General features: G+C 38.4%; 6 protein-coding genes across 7 annotated transcripts; 2 read left to right on the top strand and 4 right to left on the bottom strand.

The window, feature by feature from the left end:
• Nucleotides 1–4: 4 nt before the first annotated feature.
• LOC130694737 (leucine-rich repeat-containing protein 57-like) lies at nucleotides 5–1,175 on the bottom strand. The gene is made up of 5 exons (XM_057517818.1): nucleotides 1,015–1,175; nucleotides 820–955; nucleotides 635–758; nucleotides 427–571; nucleotides 5–357 (listed from the first exon to the last, which is right to left on the bottom strand). The coding sequence occupies exons 1-5, from the start codon at nucleotides 1,096–1,098 to the stop codon at nucleotides 136–138; spliced, it is 711 nt and encodes a 236-aa protein (XP_057373801.1). The 5' UTR covers nucleotides 1,099–1,175; the 3' UTR covers nucleotides 5–135.
• Nucleotides 1,176–1,257: 82 nt separating this feature from the next.
• Nucleotides 1,258–2,145, bottom strand: LOC130694743 (kinesin heavy chain-like). 2 transcript variants are annotated; one of them, XM_057517823.1, is made up of 4 exons: nucleotides 1,985–2,145; nucleotides 1,752–1,914; nucleotides 1,534–1,686; nucleotides 1,258–1,471 (listed from the first exon to the last, which is right to left on the bottom strand). In XM_057517823.1, exons 1-4 carry the CDS (start codon nucleotides 2,032–2,034, stop codon nucleotides 1,352–1,354), a joined length of 486 nt encoding a protein of 161 aa, XP_057373806.1. In that variant the 5' UTR covers nucleotides 2,035–2,145; the 3' UTR covers nucleotides 1,258–1,351. The 2 variants fall into 2 exon arrangements, with proteins under 2 accessions (XP_057373806.1, XP_057373807.1); XM_057517824.1 differs by having other exon boundaries at nucleotides 1,758–1,914.
• A 1,838-nt stretch (nucleotides 2,146–3,983) lies between these two features.
• Nucleotides 3,984–7,524, top strand: LOC132087885 (L-selectin-like). The gene is made up of 5 exons (XM_059494911.1): nucleotides 3,984–4,113; nucleotides 6,041–6,802; nucleotides 6,876–6,964; nucleotides 7,030–7,138; nucleotides 7,203–7,524. Exons 2-5 carry the CDS (start codon nucleotides 6,577–6,579, stop codon nucleotides 7,442–7,444), a joined length of 666 nt encoding a protein of 221 aa, XP_059350894.1. The 5' UTR covers nucleotides 3,984–4,113; nucleotides 6,041–6,576; the 3' UTR covers nucleotides 7,445–7,524.
• On the bottom strand, nucleotides 4,096–5,294 carry LOC130694734 (serine/threonine-protein kinase/endoribonuclease IRE1-like). Its single transcript, XM_057517815.2, has 3 exons — nucleotides 4,998–5,294; nucleotides 4,430–4,941; nucleotides 4,096–4,369 (listed from the first exon to the last, which is right to left on the bottom strand). The coding sequence occupies exons 1-3, from the start codon at nucleotides 5,204–5,206 to the stop codon at nucleotides 4,257–4,259; spliced, it is 834 nt and encodes a 277-aa protein (XP_057373798.1). The 5' UTR covers nucleotides 5,207–5,294; the 3' UTR covers nucleotides 4,096–4,256.
• A 557-nt stretch (nucleotides 7,525–8,081) lies between the features above and the next one.
• Nucleotides 8,082–10,708, top strand: LOC130694728 (mitochondrial import receptor subunit TOM70-like). Its single transcript, XM_057517809.2, has 10 exons — nucleotides 8,082–8,264; nucleotides 8,342–8,724; nucleotides 8,781–8,988; nucleotides 9,051–9,175; nucleotides 9,233–9,346; nucleotides 9,408–9,533; nucleotides 9,592–9,726; nucleotides 9,782–10,006; nucleotides 10,069–10,165; nucleotides 10,231–10,708. Exons 1-10 carry the CDS (start codon nucleotides 8,174–8,176, stop codon nucleotides 10,512–10,514), a joined length of 1,788 nt encoding a protein of 595 aa, XP_057373792.1. The 5' UTR covers nucleotides 8,082–8,173; the 3' UTR covers nucleotides 10,515–10,708.
• Nucleotides 10,709–10,716: 8 nt separating this feature from the next.
• On the bottom strand, nucleotides 10,717–11,626 carry LOC130694745 (telomerase RNA component interacting RNase-like). The gene is made up of 4 exons (XM_057517827.2): nucleotides 11,273–11,626; nucleotides 10,994–11,103; nucleotides 10,882–10,952; nucleotides 10,717–10,822 (listed from the first exon to the last, which is right to left on the bottom strand). Exons 1-4 carry the CDS (start codon nucleotides 11,585–11,587, stop codon nucleotides 10,794–10,796), a joined length of 525 nt encoding a protein of 174 aa, XP_057373810.1. The 5' UTR covers nucleotides 11,588–11,626; the 3' UTR covers nucleotides 10,717–10,793.
• Between the last annotated feature and the right edge of the window lie 1,187 nt (nucleotides 11,627–12,813).

Raw genomic sequence — 12,813 nt, 5'->3', positions numbered from 1 at the left:
AGTGTGCGATTTCATCACGTGTAAAATGGATAAACAGACAAGATTTAACATCAAATCAAACACAAGCAAGTGAAAGAATATTTCTTGGTGGATGGGACATTCGCCAAACTCAACGTTACGGTAGGAAATGCAATTTCAGTACATTTTTTTCTTTGTTGCCGTATACCGCTCCATGTACTGTGTGTAGCCGTCTGCTTTCATAAAGTCTTTACTCTCAAATAAGTTGCCCTCAACAGCCAACAGGGAAATTGATGAATCTTTAAGAATTGTGGGAGAAATCATTGGTAGGCAGTTTTCTTCTAGGCGTAAAGTCTTTAGTCTTGGACACTGGGCTAATTCATCAGACATTGACTGGATCTACGTAAACCAGGTAAGCATCTGTCAGTAATGGCGACATTAAAAAAAACACAACATTTTGTTTTTTACTTGGTTCTGGTTAAGGTTTAGTTCAACCACTTGCAATTTTCCCACACCTGCTGGAACTTCCGTCATTTTGTTCATTGATAGGTCAAGCACGTCCAAGTGTTTCATATCACAGAATTCTAGAGGAAAGTTTGTCAGGCGATTGTCACTGCAAATTTGTACCTTAAGCTAATGTTAAATATTTTCAAAGTAATATTGCATTTATAATTGCCTCAGATTGACTAGCTTCAAATTTCTTAATTTTGACAAAGTGGATGGAATGGTGGTTAGTCTGTTGGAACTCAATATAAGTGTTTCAATTTTACTGAGCTGGCCTAGTTCAGGTGGGAGGGAACCTGTAAAAAAATCAAGTTAGTATTATACATTAAACAAAAACACCAGCATCTGATATCATACCGAGCCTATTTTTGTTGAGGGTCAGATGTTTTAGCATGTTGAATGAGCTTATCCTGGGAGATAATTGTTCGATTTTGTTTCCCGACAGATCTAGAGTTCTTAGTGTTTGAGCAATTTGAAGGAGTTCCGGGGGTAACTGCGCATCAAAGACCATAAATTTGCGTACGTAAAAAACATATAGTATGGCTTAATTACCTCTGAAAGGTTGGCATCTTTAAGTTGAAATACGCCAGTCTTACTAGAATTTTCCAGATGCTGCTTTAGACCTGAGTTTCCCATTGTTTCTAAATCAATACAAAAAAACCTCTTTTTGTTGACAAAGGCATAAGCAAAACAGTGTCACTCCGAATAGCCTAAAGCAACGACTAAAGTCGTCTGCACTGATAAACAGGGACTGAAGCTCTTTCTCAGGGAATGGAAATAATGTAAGTTTTGGCATTATTGTTGTAACCACTATTGAGAAAATTTATTGCGATTTTCGAAAATATGACTGGGGAATAGAATTTTTAAAATTTTGAAAGATTGACAGTTATTAGGAAGGGGTGGATTGGTTCAAAGCAAGCTCCCAAACTGCACCAAGAGTTTTTTCTTGTTCTGTTGTTTGCTTCTTGAGTTTCTCCACTAATTGGCGTAGTTCGTTGATTTCTTCGTCCTAGGAATTCCCTCGTAAAAATTTATCTATTCAAACACAAATATTTAAACAACCAAGCAAACCTTATTTCTCAGTTGTTGATACAGTCGTTCCCGTTCAGACTCCCAATCAGCTGGAAGGGAAGTGGTAAACGGAGTAGGATGCGATAGCGGGGTATCTACAGCAGTTAGACTTAGGTCGATGGTCGATTCATCCATAGGATCTTGCTGGTTGACCTATCATATCAACAAAGCGTAAACAAATCACACTATTATAGTACCCATACAGCCTTCGTGATTACACTTACTTGTTCGACTTGATTGATAAATTTGCCGGAGGATCTTCTTTGATTGAGTTCTGCTTCTGCACGAAGAGCGTTGTCACGTTCTTTTTCGAATCGGAGTTTCCATTCTTCAGTTTTTGATTCGTCGTTAGGTGGGGCAGAATTTCTAGTGGTTTTTGCTCTGTATACCACGAAACCACAAAAAAACAATATAAATTTACGATAAAATAGTACGCGAAAATGTAAGAGACCTTGGGCCAAATAATTTCACTAAATCGCTGACCGATGTGCTACTAGCCATTTTTTCCCCACGTGGTGAAGCCCAAACTGTCGAGCACGAAAAATGCGACTGACGAAGGAGACAAACAATCTAAGACTGAGGGAAAGGCGTGAACGAATGACTCTGTAACCAAAGGAAATAATGATGTACAGTGAAAATCAAGGATAAAGGGGATGAAATAAGAAACCCCTGATTTCCCTTCAAGTAGGTTTATCCATTCCCCATTTTCGCGGTTCAAATTTCTTAGTTTCAAGAAATAACGTGCCATAAATGCCATAGGCAAAGTAAATAAAAAATGAATTATGAACTTTGGAATAGGTTCAGTGCTTTCCGCTGTATTTAAACTTTAAAAACGAAAAAGGTTTTGCCCATTTTTCGTTTCCCATTAGAAATTTGAATGACTGGATACCATTTAATCTAATTTAGTGGCGTTGCCATTATATAAAGTGTGTTTCAACTTTTAAGTTGTCAATTGTATAATACATTTGATTGACCATTAATAATTTTAAATTTTATTGAAAGCTACAGAATAGTGTATATGCATTGAATTACTAATAATAATAACATTTTTTTAATTTTCATGATCGAATTTTAGGAAGTAATAGGCAACGTCTAACCCCATATAAAAAGACATGTTTAGACACATCCGGCTATCCGCGGTTAATTAGATTCAAATGTGAAATGGTCGCCGAATGAGTAGGTTTTTCCGAAATTCCGGGATCTTACTGGTAAGCTAATTGTTTGTTCTTTTATTATTGTCTTTCACTAGTGTACTTGGTGTTTTGTTAGTAGAGCAGCATGAGCTGATGTTTTTTAGCTAGAGTTCTTAAGTTTAGTCTATTAGAAGGAATTAAAGTTGTAGGTATTCTGTATCTACGCACATGTGGTTATTGGATTTTCATTATTTTATTCCTTTTATTGATATTAAGATGCTTTCACCTCTTGTGGGGTTTTATCTGGATATACATTTCCAGGAACTGAAGAAATGGTGTCAACAAATATTTCAGAAATACTCAACTTCCATCAGGTTTACGTTATGTAATATCCTTTTATATCTTATAATCATTTTTTGCTTAGTTACCCCTTTAGTGAAACATGATTTTCATGGTTTATCCTCAAAGGACATTGTGGACAAGCTGTCACACAACTTGAACTACTCGAAACTTAGGTATGGGCAAATTCATCTTTTTTTATGTTTATTACTGGATAATAGTGCTTATTTTTATTTAAATGTGCAACTAGTTTCCAAATATAGGATACCTTACGTCCATTTTCGACGAAATGTTGAAAATTACGATGGAATGATGATATTTGTTCTTCGATTCGGGAATCCTTGATCCAGTTGCAAAAGCTGGGCTTCCTTATGCTGGAGAAGCATGCACGAATGGCGTTGAAGATTGTGGCTTTTTGTAAATGATGTTTGCAAAGTAGCGCAGACAAGCCAATACGAACAGGTAATCGGCGTATTCAAAATGTGCCGTGATCTATGATGTACTCTATCTAAATCTTTTTTCATAATCATGGGATTAAGGCTCGCGTTAATCGAGCCCCGCATGTTCCATTCCTTTTTTGGCAAAAGCTGTGACATCAATAATCCCCCAAATTAAACCTGACATACTGTTTGTTGCACAGGTGTTTTGTCGTCTTCTAAAGGTTAAGCCGAAATTATGGATTTCAGTAATTTAGGAACTAAAAGTAATCGTTGCAAATAGTTTCTTGAACATTTGAACGAACTTTAATAGCCATGGGTCGCGTTTTCCAGGTTGGAGGGGATTACGGGGGAAAGGTAAAAATGCATATGATTTTCCTAACTGAAATGTTCGTAATTTTCTGTTAATGAATAGAACTACCGCCTCCTATGGATCGTGAAAACCTTCATGGACTGCTGGATGCACGGTATACACTTCAAAATGTCCGTGAGCAAATGTGCACTTGACCTAATCTTTGCGTTATTTAGGGCAGAACTGGCAACAACCGCAAAGAAAGTGAAATAGATGTACAGTGCAGTTCAGTGCTGTTGTCTACGCAGAAGGAATCCAAAACGTTGCCGAAATACTGAAGAAATAAGGACATGAATCCTTCACTTGCGCATTCGTAAAGGTTAGTTATTTTTGAATTAAGTCTTCCGCCTCTTCATTGTTCGCTAGAAGCTGTTTATTAGAAACCAATGGCAATCACTCTCATTCCGTTAAATTTATTCACATATTTAATTTGTTCTTATCCGCGTCGTACCCAAATCGTATTTAGTTTTGCATTTGTTCAAGGGCTTTAACCACATCCGACGATGACAGTCTGATTTCTGGTTCATCAGTCAACATCTTTAAAAGTAGCTCTCGTGTAGATTGCGCTTCTATTTCTAATTTTGAAAAGAAACACATAAATTTGGGTGATCAATTTAGGGAGAAAAAGAACTTACGTTCCATATTGATGGGATTTTGGCCGATAATGTTTGATTGAATTTCTGCGTGATCACCTCCGTAAGGATGTTTTCCATTTGAAAGGAAATAGCCAAAGACGAGACCTTCACCAAAGACGTCGCTTTTGAGAGTCCCCTTTTGCAGTTCTAAATTATTTCTCTTCATAGTGTCTCTTAGCATTTTCATTTTTAAAATTTCAGGTGCTAAGTAATTGAGGGTTCCTTTAATTTCAGTGATGACGTAGCTTCCTGTTGCATCAACATGTTCGCATAATCCAAAACCCGACCATTTCATCAAGACTTTTTGAGTTCTAGGCTCAACCCAGATGAGAACATTTTCGGGTTTTAAGTCACGATGGATAAATTCCATTCTGTGAATATATTCCAGTCCCGTGGCCAGTTGGTGTAGAACTTGTAGCGGGGGAGGCATTGGTCCGCAGTATTTTCTAGGATCCCCTTCTTTCAAAAATAGTCTTTCCAACGAAGCTTGGCACAGTTCCAGAGCAAAAAATCTAAATGTAAACTTGAATAAGAATTTTTCAAATTACCAAGGTCAAATCTTCTTTACCTGAGGACGATGCCACTTTCAGCGTGAAACAATTTGATGACATTGGGATGGTCAAGTTTTCTTAACGCCTCTTCTTCTTGTCGAGTTCCTTCTGCGTGTAGGAAAACTCTTTTCACGGCCACTGGACGACGATTCACTCCCCATACTCCTTCAAAGACGGTGGCATAACCTCCCCTTCCCAACACTTTGTTGCCACAGTCGATTTCCATCTCGTTGTAGTAACAGTCTGAACTAACCTGACTCTAGGTGGAGTATGGCAGGGTCCGCCTCATTAAGAGTCTCGCGCTATTTTCCACTTGCGATTGAACTCGTGCAACGATCATGTTAACGCACTTTTACGAAGCGATTCTGCATTACCGTCTGCTATCTCGCAATCATTGTAGACTAACGTTTCTTGTGTAATAGCCGTGATGGCCAAGAAATAGCCACTTTTGTTGTCTTGACAAAGCGGCACAGATAGGAGATTGAAGCAACATTCCATTTGATAGAGCGAGTATGCCCGCCGTCACGTGAATGTCGCAGCACTGTTTGCTGGTTATTCAGTTAAATGTCTATGGGTGTATAAATAGGGAAGAATGGCATGTGAAGTGGACGGCTCTATTACGAGTTGCGCAGAAAACAAGTCTGTTTTAAATGCTGATAACTAGATGCGCCTGTCAAGGCTAGGAAATTAATCTGGACTGATAAGGGTCCTTTTGTTCCCAATCTGCCATCGTTATGCGGATGCGTCTATAAATGGATTAGTGTTGGGATTTATTTCTTGTTTCAAATTACCGCCTATTGTCTTCAATGGCTTTGCAGTACAGGTGCAGGTAATAATGCTTATCAGTAAACTATGTCGTTTAATTTATTAGACGGTTATGAAATGAAGCGATTTAGCTGGTCGTAATACCAACTTGCGGATGTATTTGACATTTACCAGCTTTCGCAACAAACTGGTTTGTTTTTTTTATGTGCCGAATTTAAATGTAGTAATTCTAATGACGCAAAATTGTTATTTAATTCTTTCCCTAAAACTTTAATAATTTTTTTTGTTTTTCCAGATATTCTCGTTGCAATGGAAGACTTTCGCCAGAGAACTGTGCTACTTGAGAACGTCAGGCAACAGTTTCCTTGTGTAGTCCGTCTCTTTGCTGACGTCCAGTACCAAACCCATTTTGGCCACTTTACGCTCTATGTATCATCATTGGATGGATGACCACGAATCAACAACCTTGTAATCAAATAATAGTAAGTGAATTCATTGATTAATTTTTTACTTTGATAGTTGATTGAGGAAAACGGTTCTAGAGTATGTTACAGGTAATTGATCAATCGGTCGTATAACTTGCGCTTCATTGATCGATTTTGTTTCATTGAATTTAAATGTGATGAGGGCCTCCCTAGGTTCCATTGCAACAAAGCGTTGTCGTCGTTAACATACATGGTTATCTTTAGTTTTAGAAAACAAGGTGAGTTCCGTACTGAAATTTCATTAACTCCGCATGGGATTTCCTTCGAGACAACACAAAGTAAAACTAAAATATTGGTCGACAAACTTTGAACAAAAACACGTGATAAGACAAGCCTTAATATTGATATGATTTCATCAGTGCAATATGCAGTACGTGTACTGTTAGACCGCGCTGCAAGTGTCAATATTTTTCGTTATTGTGATAGAATGACTAAAGTTTCTATAATTATCTTGTTCGCGATTTCTACCGTTTGCTGGAGTGGACCTTCCCAGTTGTGGAATAAAATTGAAATAAAGGACCGTATGGTGGCCACGCAAATAAATGGAGGCTCAGACGCCATACCTTCATCGCGTATGTATTTCAATAATATTTATTTATTTCAGAATTAATCCAACACGTTTCATAATATTATTTTAAATAATAGAGTGCCAAGAAGATTTCCTCCAAGGAGATCCTAACGTACCTTGCTGGACATTGGCATTGAAATGCTATTGTTTTTCTACCCGCACTTTAGTAAGGAAACGTTAAATTTATATTTAAATACTAAATTTATTAACAAATTATATATTATTTTAAAGGGCGTTGATTGGAATAGGGCGGATCGATTTTGCCGAGCTGGAAATTTTACTCTCCTAAGTATTGAAACCCACGAGGAAGATCGATTGATCCATCACCACCTCGTAACAGGTGAACAATATCATCTTCCATTTCAATAGTTAGCAAATGATAAAATTTTCCATTGTGAACTTAGAACTACCTGTTTATGGGTCAACCTATTGGACGTCAGGAAAATACCTTATACCCCAATGGGAATGGGCCTCAACAGAACCTTTCCAGCCATTTGACTACGCCAATTGGTATCCTGGAGTCCCTAACAACAATAGACCCGACTATTGCGTTTATCTTTACTTCGATGGTGGGTTTGATAGCGGCTACTGGCGTGACAATAGCTGCTCCACTTTGACTAATTTCATTTGCGAAGCAATTGATTAAAGCTTAGAACTAGCGGGTTGCAATGACTGTGTTCGAAACCGGCTGAAAAACGAGATTTAACTACTTGGAATTTGGTCGAATGTGGTTTACGTATAGAAATGATTGCGTGTGACGTTAACCGGAAGCAATGCAACGTATCGCACCCACCGTGAGAGCAGGAACAGTTCACTATTTTGAAAGGGATTTACGTATTCAGCCAAGTTTTTTACACTAGTTAGTAAAAATTGACTTAATTAACGTCGCATCTCGCTTTTTACGCAATAGGTTTGGTTTCTTTGTAAATATTCTTCGTTGAAACGGATTATCTGTGTTTATGAAGAGAAATTTAGGTTGCACAGCATTTGCAATTAATACCAGCAGTGATCTCATTGTTCTCAAATCAAGGTCCGTGAAAAATTCTAATGAACGCGTTTCCCATAAATTTCTGCCGGGCGTTCACCAACATAAAGGTGTACAATTAATTCCTGGCCGCTAATTTTCTATTTGTAACTTAACGTAAATATGCTGAAAAATGTTAAGACAAACGAAGGAAATGCGGTTACAACTAGGTCCAAAAGTTGCGCAATAACAATTCACGCTCCAACGCCATCTAGTGTTCGAAAAATACTTAATTCATTAGAAAGCCGAAAAGCCGGTATTTCAGAAAAAAAAAATTCCGACGTGCACGTCGTCTGTACATCTTCGTGACTTTGAGAAACCAGGAAAAATCACAAACAGATTTTGCACAACATGGCTGCATCCACACGTGCAGTTTCCTCGTCTGGACTATCATTACCAAAATGGCAAATTGCCCTGGCAATTGGGGCTCCAGTAGCACTAGGTAAGTTTAATGTAAATGTTTTCCAGACGTCGATGACTTGGTACTAAACAATGCGCATATGTGGTTTATGTTTTCAGGACTAGGAATATGGTATTATCGATCGAGAACAAACAAAACTCGGCTTGCTGACAAGGAAGATAAGCAAATCAAGAAAAATGTGGCAGATGTTGCTGCTAGTGTGTCGGTGCCAATTGAAACACAGAATGATGCGAAAAAGGTTAATGGCGTAGAAAAGAATATCGAGAAGGTGAAGGAGAGTGTAGTTCCTGTTGTGGAAGAAGAAGAAGATCCTTTCAAACGGGCTCAAACCTATAAGAACAAAGGCAACAAGTATTTCAAAGAGGGCAAATATTCAGATGCAATTAAATGTTATCAGCAGGCCATTGATGTTTGTCCGAAGGATAAAATTCAGGATGTATCTACTTTCCATCAAAATCGTGCAGCTGCCTTTGAACAATTGGTAACTTAAAATAATAAATTTAAAAGGCATTCACTCAATTTTTCCTTTTTTCGCAGAAAAATTATGAAGCAGTAATCAGGGATTGCAGTGAAGCACTTAAGTATAACAGCAAATATGTCAAAGCCTTACACAGAAGAGCAAAGGCATATGAAGTTACTAAGCAGTTGGAGTCATGCCTGGAAGATATTACAGCTGTATGCATTTTGGAGGCTTTTCAGAATCAGTCATCATTGCTGATGGCTGATAGAGTACTTAAAGAACTCGGTAACTTTTTTCTTATTATATTCCTTTAGAATAGTGTGAAGATAAATGGTGGTTTCCCGCAGGAAAGGAGCACGCCAAAGAAGCCATGATGAACCGACAGTCAGTCATTCCGTCTAAACATTTTGTCAACACTTTCATGTGTTCTTTCGCCGAAGACCCCGTTTTTAATCTATTAAAACGAGAGCCGGTAAACAAATAATCTGAATTTTTTTATCGCTCTTGTCAATAATCTTATTTTCCTCAGCAACAAGAAACAGATGAAGAAAAGGGTGCTTTTGCCAAAGCCTTAGACAAATTAAAAGATAAAGAATTCGATAACATCATTGAACTGTGTACTAATGAGCTCGAAACTGAATCGGTAAGGAAAGCAGGCAAACACTTTTAATTGAAGTGACATATTTATCTTTTTTTTTCGCCAGAGTGATATCGCAACCAAAAGGCTTGCAAGGCTTTTAAGAGGAACCTTCCTATCTTTGCTGGGTGAACATGTGAAGGCCTTGGAGGACTTGTCTGAAGTCTTCAATGACCCTGATGCAGACCCACAGGTGAATTGATAAAAATAGCGAAAAGGGAGATATGTATCTCACCATTCTTCATTTGTAGGTTAGGGTGAATGCTCTTGTGAAACGCGCAACCCTTCGAATGCAACTTGGTTCACCAGAAGAAAGTTTACACGATTTATTGATGGCTGCAGAACTAGGTCCCGAAAATGCCGATGTCTTTCATCACAGAGGACAGGTACCACAATTATATCCTGTTTAAGATAAAGATCGAATATCTAATCAATTCTTAGGTTTACATGTTGCTGGATCAAGCAAATGAAGCCATTAGCGACTTTGCCAAAGCTGTGTCTTTGAACAGCGATTTCCCCATCGCCCTCGTTCAGAAATTATACACAGATTACAGGGCTGCAGTGGCGATGAGCAATGCCCAAAAAGTCGTTGCAGCTTTGACAGCTTTCGAAGACGCTATTCGCAGATTCCCATCTTGCCCAGAATGCTACCTCCTCTACGCCCAGGTCTGTTTATATTATGCAAATTTCTGTTAATTTGCATAGTTTAACTGTTGATTGCATCGCAGGTATTGAGCGATCAGCAAGAATTTCAAAAGGCAGATGAGTACTTTATGAAAGCGCTTGAGGTTGACCCAGAGAATGCCACTGCATATGTTCATAGAGGTGTGTGTGTTAATTTTAGAAGCTACAGGGGACCCCTGGTTAAAATCTATTCTTGAATTGAACAGGTCTGCTCCAGCTGCAGTCGGCAGGTAATGTTGAATTGGCAACTAAACTAATCGAAGACGCCATTCGAATGGATAACAAGTGTGAATTTGCTTACGAGACCCTTGGTACTATCGAAGTCCAGCGGGGAAATCTCAGACGAGCTATCGAGCTCTTTGATCAAGCGATTCCCTTATCAAAGACCGAGGCAGAAGTGTCTCATCTCTTTTCGTTAAAGGATGCAGCTTTGGCCCAGCTTAAAGTGGCACTTAACCTTGGAGTCACACTACCGTCACCGATGAACTGATATGGAAACCATTCGAAAATGATTATTGACTATTTTTCCTAATTCCCTGTAGACTTTTCGTCTTTCAAAACTTGATATGGAAATCGACCTTAAAACGCAAATTTAGCTTGAATAACAGTCACCGTCTTGATCGTCAGGGTTTGTTTTGTAAAATGTGGGTAGTAAGATTTATAATAAAATAAAGAAGAATAAAAGTCAAATCTTCATTTGAAAATCATCCACAGTTTTTTATTCTTGTCACACACAAAACAACACAATCGGAAAGGAATCGTCTGAAAATCACTTGACCAGGGGTCTGTTTTTCTCCTCTGTCAAAATTTAAAAAAGATTAATTCACAATAACCAACACAACGAGGACTAAGTATACCTTCATCACCCAGTCGTTCCTTGTATTTTTTCACTTCACTCATGTACTGAGACCAGGCATCAGTCTTTCCCCTGTGACACAAAGTTAAAACGTTAAGATAACTGAGTTAAACAGGTAACTGAAAGAAAATGAACTCACACTACTTTCTTCTTCTTCTTCTGGTCGTTTCTGCTTCTTAACGACTCCAACTGGTAGGGATTTGCCTCCGCGTCGCTTTCCCACCTGTACGGATATAGAAATGACTCGCCCGTTAGTCTCGATCAGCAATAACTTTGAATGTGAAACCGCCGCGATTGTCGGGCTAGGATATCATCCCTGGAAGAGAAACGTCAGTTTAACCAATTCAACGACTGAATTGGTTCGCTGTAAATCTGGAGGAGAGTAAACTTACTAAAGACATGAGACCAGGTTTCTTCTGGGCAGGCTGTGGTGGTACAGCGTCCTTTTCTGTGTGAGACGGTTCGGCATGTGCAGACGGATTGTCAGGATTTTTCATTTGCAACTGTGTGACGTCTTTCTTCTCAGGTACTTGTGGAGACTGTTGATTGCTCTCTTGCATCTTTTTGAACATTTCCAGGAAACTTCCATCATTCTTGAACTTTACAGCATTCTGACCTGGTTTTCCTGACTCTTCTTCTTCAGAATTTTCTTCATCGGAACTAGAGGAGCTTTCCAACAATTCACCGTCTTCTCTGGGGGACGCCATTTTTATGTCTTTCTTAATTCTCTTGTTTCGTTGACAGGCACTTTGCCGCTAGGTGTCAGGATACGCGATGACAATGCCAGCGGACAAAAATGCGTAATTCGAGAAAAGAAATCTGACGCAATTTATTAAAAGTGATAAGAGATCGACGTCCGTAAGCAACTATTTAAAATATTTCATTTAAATTTCATTTTGTAAAACATTTTTTGTTTTATTATAGTTTTGTGAAATGGAGATGAAACACTCGCCGACAGTATCAAATGTCCAAGTCAATGTCAAAACAGTCGTGTTAAGGGCAACGAGGGTTGACTCGTCGGGCTTGTTCAAATCTGTCAAAGAAAAAGAAAAACCGTCCTGGTTTTGGATCATATTGCTGATGGATTTGTTGTTAAATAATTATGCACAGAATTTTCTATTAAATCATTTATTTTTTTACAGGATAAATTAAATGTGCACGTAATTTTGGGTGAATGACTCAGGTCATAGTCCCAGTGAATCGAACTCGTATGAACTTTTAAAACAGAAAATTTTAAAAATTAAAGAAAAACCATATCTTTTAGAGTTCCTTGAAAAAATTCAGCAACGTCGAATCAATGTCGACATAAGACGCACTTGAGAGGGTCATTGTCTTTTGACCTGGCCTGACCTTAGACAATGCATACAATGGTCCTCACCAACTGCTGCACACGTATAGTGTTAAAGGCTTTTGGCGGTGCTGGGCGCCACATTTTCTTCGGAAAATTTGTGGTCTTCGGCGTCCGATCGCAATATGTGATGAAAATGTGTGCCAGGTCATCGGCCTGTCATGAAAAGGAAAGAGGTAAAATATCCCGACCTATCTGCAATTTTTTCATGTTAGTCAACGTGGCGACGTAGTCTGTCTGCATCGTCTGCTACACGACGTGGGCAAATCGATTTCGCCATTCAGCCAAAACAACATAATTGCATTAGGTAAGCGAATAAGTTACGTAATAACATTATTTAATTACGATTACAGCATAAATTCATATTATATTCTAGTGTTTACGTAACAAGTATGTGGCAATTGGTCGTAATAACAAGAGAGAAAAAGGGTATTGTCCTCAAGACGTATAGTATCACGTGGGATTCAGCACACATGAACTAGTAATCTTTCGATTTCTCGGTACGACAAGGTCGAGGGACTGTAAATTCTTTTACATTTCATTTTTGAAAAAGAATTTTTTTCATTTGCTCTAAAGTGAAGTGCC

This window comes from Daphnia carinata, chromosome 4, assembly GCF_022539665.2.
Source record: "Daphnia carinata strain CSIRO-1 chromosome 4, CSIRO_AGI_Dcar_HiC_V3, whole genome shotgun sequence".
Taxonomy (NCBI): Eukaryota; Metazoa; Arthropoda; class Branchiopoda; order Diplostraca; family Daphniidae; genus Daphnia; species Daphnia carinata.
Note: the sequence above shows the minus strand (reverse complement) of the source record. Positions and strands in the feature narration are given on the sequence as shown.

Excerpts from the sequence above, each read along its gene's own strand:
- LOC130694734 (XM_057517815.2), bottom strand. The coding sequence starts at position 5,206 with ATGGAAATCGACTGTGGCAACAAAGTGTTGGGAAGGGGAGGTTATGCC. Across the intron at positions 4,942-4,997 it reads GAAAGTGGCATCGTCCTCAG|ATTTTTTGCTCTGGAACTGT; the intron begins GTAAAGAAGATT and ends GTTTACATTTAG. Across the intron at positions 4,370-4,429 it reads AAATCCCATCAATATGGAAC|AAATAGAAGCGCAATCTACA; the intron begins GTAAGTTCTTTT and ends TTTCAAAATTAG.
- LOC130694743 (XM_057517823.1), bottom strand. The coding sequence starts at position 2,034 with ATGGCTAGTAGCACATCGGTCAGCGATTTAGTGAAATTATTTGGCCCA. Across the intron at positions 1,687-1,751 it reads ATCAAGTCGAACAAGTAAGT|GTCAACCAGCAAGATCCTAT; the intron begins GTAATCACGAAG and ends TTGATATGATAG. Across the intron at positions 1,472-1,533 it reads ATCAACAACTGAGAAATAAG|GACGAAGAAATCAACGAACT; the intron begins GTTTGCTTGGTT and ends GGGAATTCCTAG.
- LOC132087885 (XM_059494911.1), top strand. The coding sequence starts at position 6,577 with ATGATTTCATCAGTGCAATATGCAGTACGTGTACTGTTAGACCGCGCT. Across the intron at positions 6,803-6,875 it reads AGACGCCATACCTTCATCGC|AGTGCCAAGAAGATTTCCTC; the intron begins GTATGTATTTCA and ends TTTAAATAATAG. Across the intron at positions 7,139-7,202 it reads CCATCACCACCTCGTAACAG|AACTACCTGTTTATGGGTCA; the intron begins GTGAACAATATC and ends TTGTGAACTTAG.
- LOC130694745 (XM_057517827.2), bottom strand. The coding sequence starts at position 11,587 with ATGGCGTCCCCCAGAGAAGACGGTGAATTGTTGGAAAGCTCCTCTAGT. Across the intron at positions 10,953-10,993 it reads TCATTTTCTTTCAGTTACCT|GGGAAAGACTGATGCCTGGT; the intron begins GTTTAACTCAGT and ends TTTGTGTCACAG. Across the intron at positions 10,823-10,881 it reads GGAACGACTGGGTGATGAAG|AGGAGAAAAACAGACCCCTG; the intron begins GTATACTTAGTC and ends AAATTTTGACAG.
- LOC130694737 (XM_057517818.1), bottom strand. The coding sequence starts at position 1,098 with ATGGGAAACTCAGGTCTAAAGCAGCATCTGGAAAATTCTAGTAAGACT. Across the intron at positions 956-1,014 it reads AAGATGCCAACCTTTCAGAG|TTACCCCCGGAACTCCTTCA; the intron begins GTAATTAAGCCA and ends TTTGATGCGCAG. Across the intron at positions 572-634 it reads TTGAAGCTAGTCAATCTGAG|TGACAATCGCCTGACAAACT; the intron begins GCAATTATAAAT and ends ACAAATTTGCAG.
- LOC130694728 (XM_057517809.2), top strand. The coding sequence starts at position 8,174 with ATGGCTGCATCCACACGTGCAGTTTCCTCGTCTGGACTATCATTACCA. Across the intron at positions 9,347-9,407 it reads ATGAGCTCGAAACTGAATCG|AGTGATATCGCAACCAAAAG; the intron begins GTAAGGAAAGCA and ends TTTTTTCGCCAG. Across the intron at positions 9,727-9,781 it reads TCTTTCATCACAGAGGACAG|GTTTACATGTTGCTGGATCA; the intron begins GTACCACAATTA and ends ATCAATTCTTAG.